The sequence below is a fragment of the Oryctolagus cuniculus genome, chromosome 9 (genome assembly GCF_964237555.1).
Source record: "Oryctolagus cuniculus chromosome 9, mOryCun1.1, whole genome shotgun sequence".
NCBI lineage: Eukaryota > Metazoa > Chordata > Mammalia > Lagomorpha > Leporidae > Oryctolagus > Oryctolagus cuniculus.
This window is the reverse complement of record NC_091440.1, coordinates 38776280-38800144: the sequence shown is the minus strand read 5'-3', so window position 1 is coordinate 38800144 and position 23865 is coordinate 38776280. Positions and strand designations below refer to the sequence as shown.

The 23865-nt window shown below is 42.6% G+C and overlaps 1 protein-coding gene across 10 annotated transcripts in view; it reads right to left on the bottom strand.

Moving 5' to 3' along the window:
- Positions 1-23865, bottom strand: part of KLF12 (KLF transcription factor 12) — a 519070-nt gene that overhangs the window by 281971 nt on the left and 213234 nt on the right. For all 10 annotated transcript variants that reach the window (XM_070048724.1, XM_070048722.1, XM_070048719.1 and 7 more), the window contains one exon: positions 5886-5975. In XM_070048724.1, coding sequence (XP_069904825.1) covers positions 5886-5975 — 90 coding nt within the window. The remainder of the gene's footprint in view (positions 1-5885; positions 5976-23865) is intronic.

Here is a 23865-nt window from a genome sequence, read left to right as displayed (position 1 = left end):
CCCTGCTGATGTTCTTGAGAAAGCAGTGGAAGATCATCCGAGTGCTTGGGCCCCTGCACCCACATGGGAGACCTGGAAGAAGCTCTTGGCTCCTGGCTTCAGCCTGGCCCAGCTCCAACCATTTGAGAAATGAATCAGCAGATGCAAGATCATGCTCTCTCTCTCTCTCTCTCTCTGTAACTCTGATTTAAAAAAAAAAAAAAATCTTAAAAAAATTATTTATTTGAAAGACAGTTATGGGGCGGGGAGCAGAGAGGAAGATCCTCCACCTGCTGGCTGATTCCCCAAATGGCTGCAATGGCTAGAGCCAGGAGTTTCTTCCAGGTCTCCCACATGGGTGCAGAGACGCAAGGGCCTGGGCCATCCTCTGCTGCTTTCCCAGGTCATAGCAGAGAGCTAGATCAGAAGTGGAGCAGCTGGGACTCAAACTGGTGCCCATATGAGAAGCCGGCGCCACAGGTGGCAGCTCACTTGCTACACCATAGTGCCAGCCTCTTAAAAAAAAAAAAAAACCTGACAACCACAGTGCCTCAGTCTGCCATTTTTCTTCATAAAAAGAACATTTCTTCAGTATCCACCAGGTAGGTGCAGACATCCTGTGAGGCTGGGTGTTTAACTCCACTTCCTCATGGAGGAGAAGTACAATAACAGAAACCAGGCATGACCCACCCAGGTGGAGCTGGCTAAACACATCTAAACCTAGGTCTGTCTTACAGCAGTGTCCAAACACTTTTACTTCTCTGCAAGGAAGCTTCCTTGTGGTCTGAAGTTCATAACTGGAAATGCTTAGTGCCACTGCTTGTCCTCTCCCGGGGTCACAGATGTCACACTAACCCTGGGAAGGAAGGCCTTCCCAGCAACATCCCCACTGTCCTGTGAGGACCGAGAGGCCTGGGGACTTGGAGTAACTGTCCAGTGTCACTCAAACCGGTAAGCCGCAGGGCCAGCAACAAAATGACATTTCATGTCTTTGAGGCACTACCCTTTCTCTCCCCAGCACCTTATCTCCGGGGTCATAGTTCCAGTACTCCTCTTGCTGCTTCAGTTCTTTGCTTAATAACGGGTGAGGACATCCAAAGGCAGGCAGCATTCGGGAAGTTCTCCGAACAGCAGGGCTCGAGCACCGAAGGTCACTGACAAAGTCATTCAAACACTCCTTGCTGAGCCCCCACAGCATATCACAAGAGCACATGCCCTTCCGACAGACCGCTTAGCAGCGTGTGCTGCACCTGCGACAAGCCTAAAGAAAACGGAAGTCGCGGATCAGGAGCCTACAGTACAGTACGAATCTACTCAGAAAGCACGTAACTAGGCAGGCAAGATGATGTCCAAATGCCGCCCTATCTAGCTGGGGCATACGGCTCCAAGATGAAGCCCTCAGCTACCGATGAGAATGGGCGCATCCAACTTTTATGCTTTTGATTTTCCTTTCCACAACAATGCTACCAGGCAAATGGAGCAGATTTATAACAAGCTCCAGGCTGGTTTTTTATTTTTCACCGTGCTAGCTAGAATGCCAAGACAAGCTGAATGAATCGTGCCTTACTGAGCACTCGTCACTGTGCCAGGAGCTACAAAGCATACAAGGAAGAAACAGAAGTAGTCCTTGCCCTGTAGGAGCTTACAATCGGACTGAAGAGACACGACCAAATATACAACCATCAAACTCTTCAGAGCAGGTGACAAGGCAGCCGGAACTTTGCACAGCAGAGACCTGGCCTGCCCCACGGCCTTTCTTTACGGTCTGAGATGTGCCCGCTGGATCCTGAGTTTCACGGAGGATCAGGAGATACGCAGAGACCAGCTGACAGCAGACGACTTGCAGGGACTTACTCACAAGTGACAAGCAGCAGAGAACCACCGACGTTGTCATGGCGTGCTGAAACAGAGGGTCCCGGGACAGCAGCATGTATTTTAAATGCTGCCTGCAGCCCGAGAGAAACAGCAAGTTTTCTTCTCCAAAAGACTTGAGGTTAATGTCTCTGTCTGCATGAACAGTCTCAAGAGCGCTTCTCTCGTAGTGATTATAGATTCCAAGCAATGTACCAACATCAGACTTTCTCATTCATGGCTGTGACACAGCCGAGTTTCTTTCCCTGTCTCATGTTCTGAAATGCCCATAATCACATGCGATTATATCTTTATATTTCACCAATATGTTCACATTGTCTCAAGAAAAATCAAATTTCCAATACCCTTTAAAATTCTTAATAGTAATTGGGGAATCATGAAATCTTCAAACCCGCAGCCCTCCTTATCTAAAACCAGTATGAGATTCTGAAATTACATAACACAGTCTACCACCTACCCCTCACCTCCAGTGAGCAATCCAGTGGTAAACATGAAAATCACTACAATGCTAGATTTTATTTATTTAATGAGTAAGGTATTAAACATTATTACAGTCTATAGCGTTAATTCATAATACATTCATTAAAAACTGCATATTGCTTCTCTTAAAGCTTTGCCATAAAGGAGAATGAATTATATCTGTCATTATATTTAAAAAGTATAAAACTAAGGAAAAAAATTAAGTTTCTATTTCTCTTCAACATGCACAATCTAGATTAGGGATAAAATACCAATATCAGCTCCGCCCACAAGGAAGAAAAATGATTTTAATGAATAGGCATGAAGTAATAGCTGTGAATCTATGATTTTTTTTTTCTGCCCCTATTTAAGGACAAAATAATATTGTCTACAATTAACATGACATGGGATTCTTATTCACGCTTACAAAACCTCTGGGAATATTGGGTTTTGTATACCTAAATCCTCTGGGAATATTAGGTTTTGTACACCTAAATCTTTCATGCAACTTCCCTTGAAACTAAAAATTGATACTGCAGGGAAAAGAACTCTGGATAGTCTTAAAGATCCCCAAAACTATCCTGACTTTGACCACTGGTCCAGGTCACAGTTTCAGAATGATTTTCAGTAGATATTGCCTCTTGCCACAGTGCATGGTTTAATTAATTTTACCACTACTCAAGTTGAGGAAAGTTATTATGATATAAAAGCAACACTGTGAAATATAGACTGCATGTTTCACTATTTTTTTTTCTATCAGCAATGCAAAACAGCTCTCCTCCCTGAATGAGTTATTATAATCTGTATGGGCTGTGTAGGAACTGATTTCATTAAACTGGTGATAATGCATCTAGATTATGAAATGAATCAAGAAAACAAAACCCCAGCAGTAGCAGCAGCAGCAACAAGACCCCACTGTGGGTAGGTTAATCAATAAAGGTTAAAACTCTCTAGGTGGTTTGGAGCCTACAAATTGCAGAGAGTTTACCTGGATGAGTCTAGCCAACAAAGCCAGGTAAACACACACTTTTCTCTGAAGGAAGGGCTGTCTATAAATAACCTTAGCATTGGCCACATGGTCTTCTTTCACGACGCTCTATAGCCTCAGAGCTGTGCTGACTCTACGAGAGGGCCATTACAGCGTGCACTGAACTGTGGACAGTGTTATCAGTGGACAGACTCCACAGAGCTCACTTCAGAGCTACAGAAGTCAAGGGGGAATGCAAGGGTGACAGGACATCCTCCACCATGATAGGAATCTGTTCTAAATGCAAGCTGACACTGAACGGGAAATATTAGACCAAGATACCGCACACCCTAGTGTAACACTAAGGAACATGGAAGATGCTAAAAAAAAGACCCTGCAAATGGTACACAGCTCCTTCACCTCAGATGTCCTCATTAACGATTCCTTGGCACACTGGTATCCTAACCCTCTGAATGGGACCCACAATGATTCTCAGAGTATAACTGTGGGATTGTTTAATCTCATTTAATATTTCCTATAAGTGCCTGTTCAAGTAAAAAACATGACTGTTGGGGCCAGTGTTGTAGCAAAGTGAGTTAAGTTGCTGCATGCAATGCTGGCATTCCAAATGGGCACAAAATCAAGTCTCAAGAAGATTCACTTCCGATCCAGCTCCCTGCTAATACATCTGTGAAACTAGCAGAAAATGGCCCCAGCGCTTGGGCCCCTGCACCCATGTGGGAGACCTGCAAGAAGCTCCTGGTTCCTGGATATAGCCTGGCCCAGACCATCCAGCCACTGTGGCCATCTGGGCAGTGAACTAGCAGGTAGAAGATCTCTCTCTCTGTCTTTTCCTCTAATTCTGGCCTTCAAATAAATCTTATAAAATAAAACAAAACAAAAAGGACTTTAAATTTGATGCTTTTTATTAAATAAGAAATATAAGGCAAAATTATGTATTTATTCAATTGTCAATTGATGAGCTTTTGTCAGTCACCTGTGCTGCTTCAGTGGTGGTGATGTAATACTGGATATAGCCACGGTATGCTTGCCCACAGGACAGTGGCTTCCCACACGGATGCCAGCTGCAATGCCAGCTGCTTCGCTTCTGAACCAGACCCCTGCTAAGGCACCTGGGAAAGCGGTGGGAAACAATGCAAATACTTGGGCCCCTGCCACCCGCACTGCAGCCATCTGGGGAGTAAACCAGTGGCTGGAAGACCTGTCTCTTCCTCTCTCCACTTTTGCCTTTCAAATAAAATCAATGTGTAAGTAAATTTAAAAAACAACCATTGGAAAGCAGGCATTTAGCCTAGTGGTTAAGATGTCTGCATCCCACATCGGAAACCTGGGTTTGATTCCCAGCTCCGGCTCCTGACTCCAGCTTCCCCGTGGGAGGTGGCAAAGATGGTTCAAATAACTGAGTTCCTGCCACCTACACAGAGACCTGGATTTAGTTCCCATATCCTGGCTATGAGCCATTGTGAATATTTAGGAAGTGAACCAGCAGATGACACCCCTCCATATTCCTCTTTCTCTTTGAAGTTAAAAAAATTTAAAAACATAAAATGGCCAGCTACTGCAACCAATATGTTTATCCATATGCTTTTTTTTTTTTTTTTTTTTTTTTTTGACAGGCAGAGTTAGAGAGAGAGAGACAGAGAGAAAGGTCTTCCCTCCACTGGTTCACCATCCAAATGGCCACTGCAGCCGGCGCACTGTGCCCATCCAAAATCAGGAGCCAGGTGCTTCCTCCTGGTCTCCCATGCGGGTGCAGGGCCCAAGGACCTGGGCCATCCTACACTGCCTTCCCGGGCCACAGCAGAGAGCTGGCCTGGAAGAGGAGCAACCAGGACAGAATCCAGCGCCCCAACTGGGACTAGAACCCGGGGTGCCAGCGCCGCAGGCGGAGGATTAGCCAAGTGAGCCACGGTGCCAGCCTCCATATGCTTTTAACTAGTGAAATTATCAATGTTAACAATTATAAAATCTTCTATGTCCTTTAAGAATGATCTGTTGTTAGTCTTTATATTTTAAATACCCATAAATTAATCCATTAATTTGGCTATATATCAGTAAATACATTTCCTTGGTTTTCAGACACTTTTCAAACCCACTGACCTTAATTTCATCAACGAGGACATCCCCTAGTTCTCATGGAGTTTAAAAAAAAAAAAAGGCAGGGGATTAAGTACAAAATCAAAGGAAAATTTGTGCAAAAACCAGTAACATTCCCTTACCCATACTCTCATTTCCTAACCTAGAAAAACCAAGTGATTTTGACATTGAGGTTATATTCCAATCTTAGGTTTTAATACTTCCTCTTTGCTTTGGATTTTTATTAGCTTTTCAGAAACATTCACTGATTTAAATGTAGCCATATGGCTCTTATGAGTTCACTATGCCTTCCTAATCTGAGGATACGATCCCTTCCAAGGGAGTAATATTTGAGGCTGTAGATGGGTGAGAATCAGCCACAATCTCAGGTGATTTCTTACTTGAGAGAGCACAGCTTAGGCAAGGAACCGAGCAGTGTTCTGCAAACCTCAGGATGCTAGCGTGAAAAGAAGGAGGCGGGGCGTCACCATCGCCAGGGACCTCTGCTTACCGCTTGTTCAGATTCCAGAAGCTCTGTTTTGACTCTGACTGCCGGCATCCCATCAAGCATTAGCATTCTGTTCTCAAAGGTGTTGATATGCTGAGAATAAAAAAAGAGAGATTCGCTTTTAAGCATTCCGAAGGGGACAGCTGGTAGAACCTTCTTCACTGTGGTACACTTGGTGCTGCTAACCTAATTTTTTTTAACAAAGAAGTATAATGAAGTGAGAGGATCAGCATAACCAATTATCCCCCTACTCTGAACTTTCATTTGAAATAATGACCAGGAAGTTGAATTAATCAGTCTGATTCTCTGACCTCTGGGTTGGAGGTCAGACTGTAATAAACTGCAGTATGGAAACCTTACATTAATTTATATGGGGCTGGAACAATTCATCAGACTTTCACAATAGTGGAAGGAAATAAAAGGCAAGTTCCTCTCTTCCTTCTAGAGGTTGTATTGTGTACAGATGTTCATAAAGGAGGAAATCAGATAAAAATAATTTATGTACTCTCAAAGCCTAAGTAATTTAGAGGTCAGATAATATAATTTCTAGACACATTCAATTTTTCTATCATGGGAATTCTGATCAAACAAAAATTCCTATACATCAACCAATTCCAAGCATCTACTTTAAAAACAGCCAACCTAAGTCTTAGATTAAATGAAGGAACTGAAGTCATTATTAAGCAACAAATCATTTGTTTCCTGTTCTGTTGTATGTTTGGCTCAATTTACCATATTTTGAATGGAAAATCGCATGTTGTGGTTCAATAAAATTTGAAACAATGGTTATAAAAGATTAAACCAGGGTTAATTTCTACTAATTTGCACTGCTTCGGGGATTTTCTTGTCAGTAACCTACGACGGCAATCAGAACATCACACATCAGGGACTGCTTAAGGCCCAAGTCTGGCTCATATTTTGTAACACGTCTAGGCTATCACCTGTACTTTCATATACTTACTAAACTAAGAAATCGATATGACTAATTCAGAATGGTAATTTTTGCTCCATTATGGAATGTAACCACATGACACTACAGGAGTCTTAAGAGAACAAAAAAATCAACTTCTGGATGTCCTGCCCACATTGTAACAAAAGTTAAAATAATTTCTAAACTTTCAAGGTTTGTGCTTTTCCTACAGTTTTTTTTTTACCAGTTAAATAAAAACAACTCATGTTTCAACCAACTGCAAATATTTTTGTTATCCAAAAATACCAAGAGCGCAGTATAGTGAAGCTCTAATTATTTCTTCTGTGTTTTGACTTTGCTGAGAGAAATACTCTAAGAAATATAATTTACAGGGCCTCCTATCACAAATATTTGCTTTGAAAAAAATTAACAAGAAGAAAAGACAGATTTACTCTAGAGTTAACAAATCAGCATTTTCAAAGTCCATACCATCTCATCTATCAGGTAACTAAAGGAAGAAAACAAATTACTGTCCTATTCTTTCCTTGGTAATTTCCAAATTCCCAAAATACACGGAAAATTTTGTCTTGCTACTGACTTCCCCCTATTTGCTAAGGATTTTGCATCCTATCCCTTAGCTCAGAACAGAAAGGACTGTGGTGCTCCTGGCAAGCCCAGTCAATTGGTTCCAAATCTGCAATTGTTTCATGGAGGCCAGTGAGTTGCTGACACATGGGGTATGGATCTGAAATCCTAATGTGTTGCTTGCTTTGGTGGCTGGAAGCAGCCAACTTGGCTCACTACCACCCAGTCTCAGGAAAGCCCTTCCTGCAGCTGGGCAGCCCTCCATGTCCCAGCCTCTCACAGCAGCTCTTATGAATCCACCTTCACAAAGCATCCTGTACTTGAGCTGCTGGGTTGGCAGACAATGAAGGATGAGTTACTTCCTACCCTGGAGGAGGTCTTGCCAGATGTAAAGGAAGAAGATGCCATATAAGGGAGACCTGGGCAAGGAAGGAAAAACAAGAGAGGTCCTGCAAAGGCAGCCTTGATGAACTGTTAGAATCTGATCAGAGACTAATGTCCCTTTGAGCGCTTTGTGCCAATTTACAGCTGATATACTCTATAACCATTTTCTTCACTGACTGTGATAAACATTAGTTTAAAAAAATGCAAGCTAACCAGGGTCTTTGAAGTTAAAAACTGATAAATCACACCTAGCTGGGTCCACATTCCATGTAGCATATTTAAATATCTTTATATTTTCATGATGTTCTTAAAAATGTTTTGGTGTTGTTCTTGAGTAATTTCACAGGTGTAAAAGAAAAACGACCATGTTAGTCTGCATGGAAAAGCACAAAAAGGAAACATATTCTTGTTTTTTTTGCAAGTAATCACCTTTTCCTTAGAAATATTTCTTTTGATGATTTTTCAGACTTATTCAGAGCCACAACCATAAAAAGCCTCCAAAATAACAGTAACAGGGAGTCAAGCATTAACTATTAAATTCTTTCCACTAGTGAGATTCAATCTCTATTATGCCTAAAAGTTATGCTGTAAATATATCGGAGACATAATTATCTGTGCTTTCATGATTCTAAACGTGTTTGGCATAAATTTGGGCTAACATCACAGCAAGTTCTAAACGATCCAGGAAGGCACATTTCTTTTATTAAGATTTTTATTTATTTATTTGAGAGGTAGAATTACAGAGAGAGGGAGAGAAACAGAGAAAGGTCTTCCATTTGCTGGTTGACTCCCCAAATGACTACAACACCCAGAGCTGGGCCGATCTGAAGCCAGGAGCCAGGTGCTTCTTCCTGGTCTCCCATGTGAGTGCAGGGGCCCAAGGACTCGGGCCTTCTACAGCTTTCCCAGGCCATAGCAGAGAGCTGGATCAAAAGAGGAGCAGCCAGGACTAGAATTGGGGCCCATATGGTATGCTGGCACCATAGGTGGAGGCTTAGCCCACTATGCCACAGCGCCAGTCCCAGGTGCATGGTTCTTACACAGTGCATTTACACTTACAGCACTGAAGATATAATCCCTGCAACAAAATAGATTTATCTCATTCAGCTAAGATCAGATACATACACTCTCAGGTGACTGTAGACTTTAAATTCATAATAGGTCCTAATAATTTGGAACTGCTGTCAAATTATCTTGCTATGATTTAACCAAAACACATTTACTGTGGATTCAAGAGCTGAGTGATTCCCAAGAGAAAAAAAAAATAGACATCAAGTTTAGTGTCATGGTATATTTAAATACTTTTTGTAACAAATATCGTGATACATCAGAATTTATGAATGCATGGTATATTTATAAATGTGTATACATGTTGCTTGTATCATAGGAGTGAATTTTATCAATTAATGCAAAAATTTACCAAAGGATTTGTTGACTAGCTATTGATTCATCTGCACTAAATGAGAATGGTCCTCTGGATTTTCCTGTTTGCCAAATAAGATTTGACAACAGAACTGTCCAGTTGATAGTAGCCCTCCTCACCAAAGGGTACATAAGCACAGTGGTCACTCATCCCAAAATCTCAAAATATTCTGAATGGAACATGCAGCATGGAGAAGGGATACTCTTCATGACGGTATCTCACAAAAAGCATTCCATGGGGGAAACTTCCAGGTTAGCTTTTAGATCTGCTCTTCTACTCCCATAGTAAAGGTCTTTTTCCTCTTCCTTCTCCCAATTGTGAGCCAGTTCGCACAATTGGATAAGGAGCTTGTCAGTCAACATACTAAATATTCTACAGTCGAATTTGTAAACAAGGTTTCCTTTCATAAGCCAAAAATTTAGGGTGGCATGTGTTCTGCCTCTATAGGTACAAAGCACAAAAATCTATATCCATCTTCAATATTCATGAGTAGCCACAGGCGATGAGAAATATAAACACATCATCCCTGACCCATTCACCTGTTAAGTTACAGTGACATAGGGGACGTATGAGTAAAAATTTGAGATCCACTCCACCAAGTTGGTTGAGGCACTTTCCTTACGGTTTATAATGCAAACAAACTAGCTAGAAGCATCAGCCTGTGGGTACCTTATTCTCAAAAAAAAAAAAAAAAAAAAAAAAGACAGAAACAGATTATAGGGAAGTCAGGCATTCACATAAAAAAATAATTCTTAGAAAAGTCAATCTCCCCTTTTTCTTGACTGGTCTCTTCCATAACAATAACAAAAAATAACAATTTTTTTTCAAGTCCTGCCAACCACAGATGTGCCAGTTTAACAGACAGGTTAAGAACTCCAAATCCTGTGCTAAAATACTTGTAACAAGAGAAGCAATGGATTCGTCTCTTTCTGAATAAGTCTTAAAATCTAAGAGTGGAATTATGCTTAGTTCACAATTTGGGTTATCGATCGTTTGCAACAAACCATGTATTGGAATGAAACAAAAATCCTTTTCGTATTACCTTGGTAACAAACATAATACCTAATATTTGCATATCTACTATGGACCAGGCCATGTGCTAAGAGTTACACACACAAATACACATTCACTCCTCACAGCAACCCAAGAGTTCCTAGTTGTGATCTGAATCTGAAGCACATTTGAAATATACTGTCCAGCATTAGACAATTATTCAGATGGGAAGCTCTGTTCCAAACCCAATGGGTCTGTTCAAAGCTCATATTATTAAACACTGCATCTACCTACCCGCTCACTCACCTACCTTCCTACCTACCTACCTACCTACCTCTGTATCAGTACTCACTCTATATAAAAATGGGGATACACTATGAGCACTTAATCGAGGGCCCCAACAGAGGAAATCTGAAAGCTCAGTGTCAGCTCCTTCCAGGGCTGAACTAACTCGGCCTTGACCTTGAAACTTCTGGTTACCGGTGAGCATCAACATTTGGGGCAGTAACAACAGTAAGCCTACAAGTGTCTGGTTTTAAAGCCATTTCTCTTTTTTTCCACTTAACTTTATATCAAGTTTTTATCATATGTACTTAACTTGATGAATTTATTCATTTCTCCACTACAAACAGCTTATTATTCATTTAGCAGGTCAATCTCATAACGAATTCAACATTCAAAAATATCTATGATAATCTCATCTATCCAGTGTTTTGAAAATATCTGTACCCTTGGTGGCTTCATTCAATATTGTCACAATAGTTTCTTGTACTTGGGTAATACAGTAACTTCACCATCTACATTTTATACTTAGGATAAACACATTTTGGTGTTACCTTTCATTTATGATAGCTAAGATTAAATATATAAGAATATTGTTCTATGCTTACATATCTTCAAAGTCAATTTTATTGAGACATATGAATAACCAAAGTACCTGAAATGGTACAATCTAAACACCAGTTCAAACACAGCCTTTGACAATTTTAGCTGTACAGCTTTCATCTTTCATTCCTCTGCAGATTGGGAAAATGGATGGCACATTAATGAGTTATATTTTATTAACAGAATTAGCCAAAGCTATTTTGAGTCCCACTAGACCATGCTTTCAATGATCCATATATACATTATTCTAAAATATTTTATCTTCAATGAAAGCAAAACCCTTCCATAGGAATTCCCACACTGAAACAGAAGGAACAGTGTCGCTCTTAAGGACTAGTAAAACCATGCGTGGTGCTGTGACTTACATTTTCATGATAGCAAGGATCATTTTATTTCCTGTGCTGATAGAATGCTAAACTAACCACAACAATACACAGCTTACACTAATATTTTAGAAATATTTCCTGTAAGTTGTTAAACTAGCCATGAAACACAGAAGCATATATTCAGGCTGTAAATGAGTGCTTTTCAAAAGGGCAACCAACCCAAGGCAAACGGGAAGCCAAATGATTAACGGCATTTTCAAAGTCCTCAATACATTTGTAGAAATTACAACAGATATGACTTCTTTCTAGAGCTCATTGTGCAGAGAATGGTTAAAATGACATCTGAATTTCCAAATAACACTTTTCACCCATTTATTAAGGCAAAAAGTAATAGGCAAGTATTTCGGTCATTCCTACTCTGAAGAACTGCACACACTTGGGTGTTATGAGTTGGTAAATCTTTCCAAAATCCCTCACTAGACTTACTATACTCTGGGAAATGAGGATATTTGGGTAACTTGTTTAATTTCAACACAGTTTTGTCTACATTGCATCTGTTACACAGTGGGGAAGTTTCTCTTAAGCTAATAGAATCAAACCATATAACCAATAAAGTTAAACTGATAAAAAAAAATGGAACTCAAGATTGGATAAAACAATTTGCCAAAGTAGAAGTTTGAGTGCTATAGACTGACATATTCATCAGTCATTTCCCTTTATGAAAAGTCAGTTGTACAAATAATGAAAAGACCAGCCAGAACGCTGAATGGAACATGCAATGAAGTAACAACCCTGGTCTTTTGTGCCTAGAGAGAATGAAGATTACTATCAAGCATTAAGTCATTTATTTTCTGTAGGAAACAAAGTAGATACTTATTGACCTATACCTCCGCCTTTTCTTGTCTACAATGATGTTGAGTGGCTTTTCAATCAAACCTAAAATGGATTAACTTTCTAAAACAGGCTGTTTAGTATATGCACAGCCTGAAGAAAAAGTCCTAATAAGTTGGAAATAAAGAATTTTAAGGGAGAAATAAAAATCAAAGTTAATTTTGGTTAGTTATGATGACTCTAAGAAGAATAAGAGAACAAACGACGTAGAGATTATCCTCCATGGTCAGAAAAATGTGCCAACTACTGCACAAATGAGCTAAATTCTGTCCTTTTCTTTAAGAATCCATAACCATTCCCTTGTAGTTATTACTAATCATGTAGTTATCATTCTCATGCCAGCTACTTTGCACTTCCATTTTTCCATAAATATTCCTATTTTTTACTTTGTATTTCTTTGTACTTTCCCTGGGAGCTCTCCTTCCTTTACCGTCTTCCATAGTGATGACCATGTTTCTGTGTTTCTGTGTGCAGCACATCCTTAAGCATCTTCTGCAGGGCTGAACGATGGTGACAAATTCTTTCAGTTTCTGTCATGGAAGGTCTTTATTTCACCTTCGTTCATAAATGAGAGCTCTGCAGGGTATAGTATTCCGGGTTGACAGCTTAGTTTTTTTTTTTTTTATTTGACAGAGTTGTGTGTGTGTGAGAGAGAAGGGTCTTCCTTCCGTTGGTTCACCCCCCCAAATGGCCGCTACGGCCGAGTACGTTGACCTGAAGCCAGGAGCCAGGTACTTCCTCCTGGTCTCCCATGCGGGTGCAGGGGCCCAGGCACTTGGGCCATACTCCACTGCACTCCCAGGCCACTGGAGAGAGTTGGACTGGAAGAGGGGCAACCGGGACTAGAACCCGACGCCCATATGGGATGCCAGCGCCAGAGGTGGAGGATTAGCCAAGTGAGCCACGGCGCCAGCCACGACAGCTTACTTTTAAAACTTGGAATATATCTCGCCATTCTCTCCTAGCCTGTAGGGGTTATGATGAGAAGTCTGCTGTGAGTCTAATTGGAGATCCTCTGAAAATAACCTGGCGTTTCGTCTGTGCACATTTTAGAATCTCTTCTTTATGTTTTACTGTGGAGAGTTTGATTACAATGTGTCATAGTGAAGATCTTTCCTGGTCATGTCTATTAGGAGTTCTAGGTGCTTCCTGTACTTGGCTGTCCCTTTCTTTCTACAAACTGGAGAAATTTTCTGTTATTATTTCACTAAAAAGGCCTCTATTCCTTTCTCTTTCTCCACTCATTTCAGGAACTCCTGGAACCCGTATGCTGGGTCGTTAGATAGTATCCTGTAGATTCCCAACAGTGTTTTATAGTTTTCTAATTTCTTCTTTTTGTGTTTGGTCTTACTGTATAATTTCCTCTGCTTTTTCTTCTAAGTCCAATATTCTTTCTTCTGCTTCAACAATTCTGCTGTGAAGGCTTTCCACTGTATTTTTTGTTTTATTGAATTCTTCATCTCCAATATTTCATTTTGATTTCTCTTTAAGATCTCAATTTCATGGGAGAAATTTTCTTTCATGTCATGTATGGATTTCATTAGTTCATGCATTTGCTTCTGATTACTTCTTAGTAATCCTATGATCCTATGATCAATTTTTTGAATGCCATTTCTGGCATTTCTTCAATCTCATTATCTTCACAATCTAGTACTGAAGTGTTGTGTTCTTTTGGGAGTGTCATGTTGTCTTCCTTATTCTTGTTTCTTGAACCGGTACATTTGTTATTCAGCATTTGTGGCGATATTAGTTGGTTTCTTTGTTTTTTCCACTCTGGTGGTGGCTGTCTTTGGACTCAGCTTATTAGCAGAGTGTCCTCTTTCAGGGAATATTTAGAGGCCTGTGGTGGGTGTGGCCAGTGGCTTTGTTTAGTGCTCCTGGGTGAAGGGCGTGTCTGAGGTGACACACCCATATTTGGTGTGCTAAATCCTCTTTTTTTTTTTTTTTTAATCAGAGGGGAGGTTTCTTCTTGTCTGTTGGTATAGACTGAGCTGAACTCTTCTCAAAGGAGAACAGTGCCTGGGCGCTAGCCCCAGTGAGTATATTATTTGTCCACTGTGCCACAAGGACCACGCAAAGGATCTGTGCAGCCCTCAGTATAAGCTCGGATCCCCCAGCAATGTCCCTGGCCAGGTAACCAGGGAGCCCTGATCATGTGGAGCCTCCCACAGTGCCTGCCCAGTGTCCCAGCCACACCCTCAGTCCTCCCGGGCAGCCTCAGTGTTTTCACAGATCTGGTACAGAAGCCTCCCAAGTCTAATCTGATGTTTTCACTCATAATTTTTACATGCTAAGAGTCTATGAATTATTATATAACAAGAATGGACTTGTAAGATTTGTCAAAAAAAAAAAAAGAAAAAAGAAAGAAAAACCTGATGGCAAAATTGCTAAAAGATGAACCCACATAATTCCTAGGTATCTTTCATGAGAAATGACAGCAATGAACTATGCAGTTTGATTACACAGAGAGACAATTCACCTCTTCCTGCACCTCCTATTGAGAACAATTTCATGTTTCCAACTACTAAAGACAACCATGAAGTGTCTGAAGACCATTCCCAGCAATCAAATGTTGTGTCTGATTCAGTACTGAATAAAACTGTCTTATTCGTATAGTCTCTCTCATATGAATACACATATATACACTGTTTAAAATACAGGTCTTTAACACGGCAACATACCATTACTAGAGACATTACTAGAGAAGTTACATACAAAATGCTTTGTAATTAGAGCTGTGGAAAATTTTCAAATTTTCAGGAAAAAAAAAGATCTATAAGGGACATAAAATAAATCCAAGTTGCTAAAATTTTTAAATTAGCCCGCGGGTAGAGCAACATGAAACCAGAGGTACTAACTCCGCCACACAATGACCCATCTGCAATCATCCTGCTGAAGATGGTCTTTCCCCACCTCTTCCTTCCCACATTTTACAAACCCTCCTGTCCGTTCTTGAGATTTCTGTAAGATATGTGTGTTTCTATAAATAAAATAAATGCAGTACTTTTTTTAAAGATTTATTTTATTTATTTGAAAGACAGAATTACAGAGAGAGGTAGAGACAGGGAGAGAGGTCTTCCATCTGCTGGTTCACTCCCCAATTGGCCGCAACTGCCGGGGCTGCACTGATCCGAAGCCAGGAGCTTCCTCCCGGAATCCCATGAGGGTGCAGGGGCCCAAGCACTTGGGCCATCTTCCACTGCTTTCCCAGGGCACAGAAGAGAGCTGGATCAGAAGAGGAGCAGCCAGGATTAGAACCGGCGCCCATACGGGATGCCGGTACTTCAGGCTGGGGCTTTAACCCGTTACACTACAGAGCTGGCCCCAGTGCAGTCCTTTTTTTGCCTCTTCTGAGTCCTTCTCAAATTCAGAAATATAGTATAAAGAAGGTCAGAAAATAACAAAAATCCACTGGACAGAAATTTGGAATATGCTTTTTACATTAAGGAATTATAGCCACATAGCATTTACTCAGGCCTTGTTACTTCCTGCCAGCCTCTTAATAAACCTGACCCATAAAAATAGAACCTGAGAAACTTGTGATACCCAGGAAGTTTCTATTACCTTCTGCTGCTGTCTGATATTAAATATAGCTAAATGAACATTGCTCATAGAGGGAGTCAAGGTGCCCAGCCTGAGAAATCCATTGCTGTAACTCTGAAATTCTTTCAGACCATGGCTTTTCAACACCGGGGACATTTCAACCAGAGAGTTTTGCCACAGGAGCTGCCGGGGAAGCATCCTGGTTCCTACCACTGGTCCCAGTAGCATCACCTTGGTTGTGACAATCAAAAGTGCCTTGGGGCTGGCGCTGTGGAGCAGCAGGTTGACGCCCTGGCCTGAAGCACCGGCATCCCATATGGGTGCAGGTTCTAGTCCTGGCTACTCTACTTCCGATCCAGCTCTCTGCTGTGGCCTGGGAAAGTGGCAGAGGAGGGCCCAAGTCCTTGGGCCCCTGCTCCCGTGTGGGAGACTTGGAGGAAGTTCCTGGCTCCTGGCTTCAGATCAGCACAGCTCCGGCAGTTGCAGCCAATTGGGGAGTGAACCAGCGGATGGAAGACCTCTCTCTGTGTAACTGTAACTTTCAAATAAATAAATAAATCTTAAAAAAAAAAAAAAAGTGCCTTTAGAAACTGCCAGACATTGCAAGGTAGAAGGTAGGAGGAGCCTCACGGAAGAATGCTGTTTTGTAATTCCTTCTATCCTTTCGGCATCTCCAAATTTTCCCAATGAATAACTATGAAGATTCCAGAAAGGGGTTGTGACTGTTCGCATTAGTTCAAGAAATGTGAACTGAAATAAACATGCGAGGATTTCAGTATGAGTTTAGCAACTTTCTAGCCCTATTTTAGACCGTGAAAATCTACCAAATTATGCACAAATACACAGAGTAAGAAATTTTAATTATGCAGAAGAATATGATGACTTAACTGTCAACAATGAACTAGAAGATCTGAGTTTTTATTCTTGGCTCTACATGTGATTTGCTGCATGGGGTTTTTATACTTTTTCTTCCCAAAAATGAGAACAGAATTCCATATCAAGCTCAAAGTTTTTCACAATATGAACAGAAATATTAACCTTTTTGTGGTTTACTGTGATAGGAATGTTATATTTTCAGTAATATATAATGCACTGTGCCAGCGCCACGGCTCACTAGGCTAATCCTCCGCCTTGCGGCGCCGGCACTACGGGTTCTAGTCCCGGTCGGGGGGCCGAATTCTGTCCCGGTTGCCCCTCTTCCAGGCCAGCTCTCTGCTGTGGCCAGGGAGTGCAGTAGAGGATGGCCTGAGTACTTGGGCCCTGCACCCCATGGGAGACCAGGAGAAGCACCTGGCTCCTGCAAAGTCCTTGGGCCCTGCACCCCATGGGAGACCAGGATAAGTACCTGGCTACTGCCATCGGATCAGTGTGGTGCGCCAGCCGCAGCATGCCGGCCGCGGCAGCCATTGGAGGGTGAACCAACGGCAAAGGAAGACCTTTCTCTCTGTCTCTCTCTCTCACTGTCCACTCTGCCTGTCAAAAAAAAAAAAAAAAAAATGCACTGCATCCTTGTGGCTGTTCCACTTGGCTGTTGAGAAAGAAAATAACAAACAGGAATCACCCAGCTTATATAAATTAAATTGCTGAAGAAAAGGGGGAGGCCGTGTGTTGTGGCACAGCAATTTAAACCATCCACTCGGGATGCCTGCATCCCCTCTCAGAGGGCCCGACTGCTCCACTTCCCACACACCCTCTGGCTAATGCGTCGAGGAAGCAGCAGCTAAGTCGGAGACTCCAGTGCAGTTCCAGGCTCCTAACTTTGGTCTGGCCCATGCCTGGCTGTTGTGGGCATTTCCACAGGGAACAAGTAGATGAAGATCTCTTTCCCTTTTTCTCTATGGTTCCAATAGGAGGATAATAAACAAACATTTAAAAAAGAAACAAAGATGGGCTAGAGTTTGGGCGCAGCAGATTGGAACACAGCCTGTGCCAGCATCCATATGGGTGCCAAATGAATCATGGCTGCTCCATTTCTGATCCAGCTCCCTGCCAATGCATCTGGGAACATAGCAGAAAACGGCCCAATTCCTTGAGCCCTTGCACTCATGTGGGTGACCCGGATGAAGCTTGTAGCTCTTGGCTTTGGCCTGGCCCAGCCCTGGCTGTTGCAGTCATTTAGGGAGTGAACTAGCTGATGGAAGGTATACTCTCTGTCTCTCCCTCTCTGTGTAACTGTGCCTATCAAACAAATTAACAAATCCTTTAAAAAAAAAAAAAAAAAGGAAGGCAGGGAGGGAGAGAGGGAGGGAAGGGGAGAGAGAGAGAGAGAGAGAGAAAGGAAGGAAGGAAGGAAGGAAGGAAGGAAGGAAGGAAGGAAGGAAGGAAGAAAAAAGTAAGAGTGTCATCTGACAAAAAATTTCAAAATAAGAGAAGTAGGGCAAAAAAACAGTTTTTGATTTGGGGTCTTCTCCTGCTGATCTTACTGGTGAACGATGTTTAGACCGAGGACAAGCACAAACAGCAAACCACAAACTGTCTTCCAGTGGTAAACACAGCTTATTTGTGCAGACTACAAGACTACTTGTCCAAGTTTAGATGGGGGTTTTTTAAAATTCATGTATTTATTTCGAGGCACAGAAACAGAGAGAGAGAGACGGAGCTCCCATCTACTGGTTCACCCCACAAACGCCTGCAATGGGCCAGGCCACAGCCAGGAGCTGGGAGCTCAACTCAGGTTTCCCACCGAGGTGGCGGGAACCCGAGGACGTGAGCCCTCACTGCTGCCTTCAGGAGTCTCCATTAGCAGGAAGCAATAATCAGGAGCCGGGAGAGGAGCCTGGAGTAGAACCCAGGCTCTCCAACATGGGATGCAGGTGCCTGGATCTACATCTTAACTCTTAGGAAAAACACTTTCCTCAGTATGTGTTTTATATGTAAAGTGCCCACTGGACTTGGAAAGTTTATCTTGAAAAATAGAATTTACAATGTGTCACTATGTTTGAATTAATGACATGTTGTATATGTTTATTACATTGAGTTAAATGGTTAATTTTTCTTTAGATATCTACAAAAATACACAAATAGTTGCTTTTGTGAGTGTCCACTGAAAAACTGAAGATCATCTATATACATATATTTTTTTTTTGTAAATTTTTTTTGGGGGGGGGGGTTTAAAGGGTTTTTTTTTAGATTTTTTTTTAATTTTTTTTTTAATAATAAATGTGTGTTCCGAGCCCAGAGCACACACTCAGCACTCTCAGCACTAACCGCCGGGGAGAAGGGGCAGATCATCTATATATTGTGTTCTGTGTCTCTTGGCCAGGGCTGCGCTACACTACCACTTCAGTGGGTCTCCACCGGATTGAGTACCTGGTTCTTCCTCCAGCCTGCACCCAATCAGTGTGCAACTTGAGAGGAGGGGGACAGAGGAGGGAACAGCGGAGAGGGAAGACCGAATGGCATAAAATTGGAGGAAGGCCACGGACCTGCTGGAAGTCTTCAGTGCACGAGTCAGTCCCCAACAACGGAGAAACGCTCTATCCACAATCACAGTCACGCTATGCTCCTACTGCAAACTGGGCAGGGCTCTCGGCTATCAGCCTGACCACGGCAACCAACTGCTGCATCCCAACAGTGCGTTTCCAATCACGACACCCTTCTCCCAAGTTCCAGAGCTTTACTCCAATTGACCCCTGAACATCTCCCACTCAACATTCTGTGGGTGTGGAGCCCATTAAAGAATGTTCATTCAGTGCTTCTGTGCACTCCATAGCTCCTTTACAGAGAGGGGAGGGGAGGGGAGGCGAGAGGAGAGGAGGGGAGGGAGGAGAGGGGGGAGAGGGGAGGGGAGGAGAGGGGGGAGGGGGAGGAGAGGGGAGGCGAGGGGAGGCGAGGGGAGGGAGGGGAGGAGAGGAGAGGGGAGGAGAGGAGAGGGGAGGGGAGGAGAGGAGAGGGGAGAAAGGGGAGGGGAGGGGAGGGGAGGAAGAAAAAGAAAGGAAGGAAGGAAGGGAGGGAGAGAAAGAAAAAGAGAAAGAGAGAGACTGAGCAAAGAAAGATAGCAAGCCAGCTCTTGGCTACGCTTAATGAATCTGCCCTTCAATGACATCACCATCAACCTTGGCTCTCAGGCTAGCAACCTTTCCCAGGCACATGGAATTTGCTACCAGAATGCTCAGCTGGTCACTGGCAGCATTTCATCCCCATGCCCCTTACTCGCTGGCCCCTCTGACGGTCCTGCCACCGTCGTGTGCTCTTCCAGCCTGCTGCCACACACATCAGAGGAGAAATGTCCCTGTAAACTGTGCTGGCAGCAGCAGAGGGAAAACCCTAGCAATCTCGGATTCCAGGCAAAAAGCAAGGTCCCAAGACAGCCTCTGAAAACTAGCTCATGTCTCACAATTAAGAATGAATTACGTTCCCACAACCTTAATAACCATGCTTACATGGGGGGGGGGGGGAGAGAGAGAGAGAGAGAGATGGGGTGGTAGGAAGAAGGGAGGAATGCATGCGGGGGTGGGGGGCAGAGAGAGCTGAGAGACAGCAAGTTGAAGCTCTAAATTGACATGCACTCAAAACGGGAGCCGAAAGGATGTAGAGTGCTATTTTTCATTTTTGTTTTGACATATTTTCTCACTTTTTCATGATTTCATCTATTAATTGTATAATTAAAAGAAATGCTTGACAGTTCAAAATTCTAGATGGAGAAGAGCCAAGCAGGCTGAGGGAAAAAAAAAAATAATCCGGAGAGCAATGAAAGTTCCTACCAGGTTTATGCTTCTGAAGTGCAAGATTCACTTCCGCTCTAACCAGGAAAGGACACCTTCACACACACACTCTTGGGTTTATATGCAAGCGGCAGTTAAAACGTAACTAACAGCAACCTGAACATTTCACCTGTGCAGGTGAAATTGAAAGGAACGGATTGTGTCAGTTTATGTGTAACCAACCTGCTGAGTCCATCATATCGTTTGAAGTACGCTACCAACTAACATTGGCCAATATTTTCAATACACAGAGATCTGTTATGCTTTATTATCTAATTTGGGATGATATAATCTTTTTTATATTCTAGAGCATTCCATGACAATACATAACCAAGTACATTACATTATGTAGCATGTGTTAAGCAGTTAGCATCAGTTTCTATCAGATACCTTTATATTTTTCCACTACACAAAGTAGACAGTGAGTGTATTATAAAAGGTGTTAGTGAAATGGAAAATCAATCTTTTCTACGCAAGTTCAGGCAAGTATAAGGGACAGGAAGACTGACATTCATTGGATTTTTAAGCAAAATATACTACCTTGTAATTAGCAGAATTAAGACTTTCTGCAGAGCTCTCTCCTCTGGGCCTCTCATCACTAAAGGCCACATTCTCAGATTATGTAACAATCCTGGAAATGTTATTTGAGAAAATTCCTAGACAGTAGCTACAAAAAGAATTGGGTTCTGCTAACAATGCATTATTCAAACAACTAAAAATACCTCTGGGGCTTCCGATTTCCTGTCCAGCACGTAGGAAGCTTAGAAGTCGCCACTCCAGCCCAACAACAAACCAAAAGCTGAATGAATAGAAAAATCAACAGTTCTCCTTAGATCTGTTAGAGAAGTAAGACAACAAGGCAAAGACGGCTCCCAACTGGGACAGGAAGGCAGGAGAACACAGGAAAACATAAATCATGGGAGCAGGGACCCAGGAACCAGGGTCCAGGCAGGAACATCTGAACTGTAATTGAAGAATTGCAAGAGACTTAGAGGAGACAACTCAGTTAAAAATTCCCGGGAGGGGTGGGGTGTGTGTGTGTGTGTGTGCCATGGTTCACTTCGTTAATCCTCCACCTGCAGTGCCGGCATCCCATATAGGTGCCGGGTTCTAGTCCTGGATGCTCCTCTTCCAGTCCAGCTCTCTGCTGTGGCCCAGGAAGGCAGTGGAGGATGGCCCAGGTCCTTGGGCCCTGCACCCGCATGGGAGACCAGGAGGAAGCACCTGGCTCCTGGCTTTGGATCGGCATAACTCTGGCCGTAGCAGCCATTTTGGGGGTGAACCAACGGAAGGAAGACCTTTCTCTCTTTCTCTCTCATTGTCTAACTCTATCTGTCAAATAAATTTAAAAAATTCCTGAAGAAGCAAGTTGTAGGGCACACCCCACATTTGCACGGTGAAATGTACAATCTTTCACAAAGCAGATTTTCACATTTAATAAAATAAATGGAATTTGTGCTAAAACATTATTTAAGGGCAAAAGATTTGAAAGGGCACTTCACTAAAAATTATACAGATGGTAAGTAAATATGTGAAAAGATGATCAAAGTGGTCTAGGATGAAGTACAAGTTAAACAAGGGGACCATTACACACCATGAGAATGGTCAAAATCCAAAACGCTGACCACATCAAATGTGGGCAAAGATGTGGAGCTATGGGAACTCACACTCTGCTGGTGGGAAAGCAAAGTGGAACAGTCACTTTGGAAGATAATCACGTGGTTTCTTACAAAACTGAACACATTCTTACCATAGGAATCCATGACAATGCTCTTTGGAATTTACCCAAGTGAATGGAAAACATATGTCCACACAATGATTATGCCACTGTTTTTTCATAACTGCCAAACTTGAAAGCAATCAAACTACCCTTCAGAAGTGAATAAATAAACTGTGAAACATGGACACAACGTAGTTTTATTCAGGTTGAAGAAGAAATGAGCCATCCAGCCATGAAAAGACAAAGAGGAAAACTGAGTCAAAGAAGCCAGTCCCAAAAGGAGACATACTGTATGATTTCAGGTATTGGAACTTCTGGAAAAGGCAAAACTATAGAGATGGTACAATCATCAGTGGTTTTCAGGAGTTAGAAAGGAAGAAGGCATGAAGAGAAAGAGCCCAGAGGGGTAGGTGTCGTGGTACAGCAGGTTATACAGCCACCTGCATTATCACCATCCCATAAGGACACTGCCTGGAAACCTGGCTGCTCCACATCCGATCTAGCTTCCTGCTGATGCACCTGGGAAAGCAGTGGAAAATGGCCTAAGTGCCTGGGCACCAGAACCCATCTGGAACACCCAGACAGGCTCCTGGCTATGGCCTGGCCCAGCCCCGGCTTTCACAGCCATATGGGGAGTGAAATAGTAGATGGAAAATCATTGCCGGTGTCGCGGCTCAATAGGCTAATCCTCCGCCTGCGGCACAGGCACACCGGGTTCTAGTCCCGGTCGGGGCACCGGATTCTGTCCCGGTTGCCCCTCTTCCAGGCCAGCTCTCTGCTGTGGCCTGGGAGTGCAGTGGAGGATGGCCCAAGTCCTTGGGCCCTGCACCTGCATGGGAGACCAGGAGAAGCACCTGGCTCCTGGCTTCAGATCAGTGCGGTGCGCCGGCCGCAGCGGCCATTAGTGGGTGAACCAACGGCAAAGGAAGACTTTTCTCTCTGTTTCTCTGTCTACTCTGCCTGTCAAAAAAATAAATAAAGCTTATTAAAAAAAAAAAAAAAAAGCACACTCCTGTAAGTTTAATGACAAATTCTAAAACGCAAAGAACATATTCTATAAAGTGTGAGCCCAAAATAATCAGTTTAAAAAACCAAAAGGACATTCAAACAATGCACTTCTTAGTCTTTTCAGAGGATAGTGGATACACTATTTAGACATATGTAAGAATAGGTAGTTCTTAAAAGTAATCACTATTGCCAAGTCAATGAACGATCAAAACAAGTGCTCTATTTGCCACATCTACTCCAAGAATGAAGCCCATTCTCAATACATAGTCAACATTCCAGAAAATGTCACTCAGAGGGACACACAGTTGTAGTAAGGGACCCAGATGAACACTGTAGAGGAATTTAGTCGCAGTCATGTAGAACTCCTTAGACAGAAAGGTTGACGGTGAGGAAAGGAAAAAGAACTGGCACCGCCCTTCGCACTGTCTGTCATTCAAGGAGGGAACAGGATCAATGGGTTTCTACAGGACTCTCCTGCAAGTCCCAGTCACTGTGGTCCCGCATCCCCATCAACGCTGTTATTTAGGAGGCTGAGTCTCTGGCAGGAACCCTACAGTTCTTGGTGAAAAAATACATCCGCAAGGTTTGGACAAGACCAGATGTTGCTTCTTC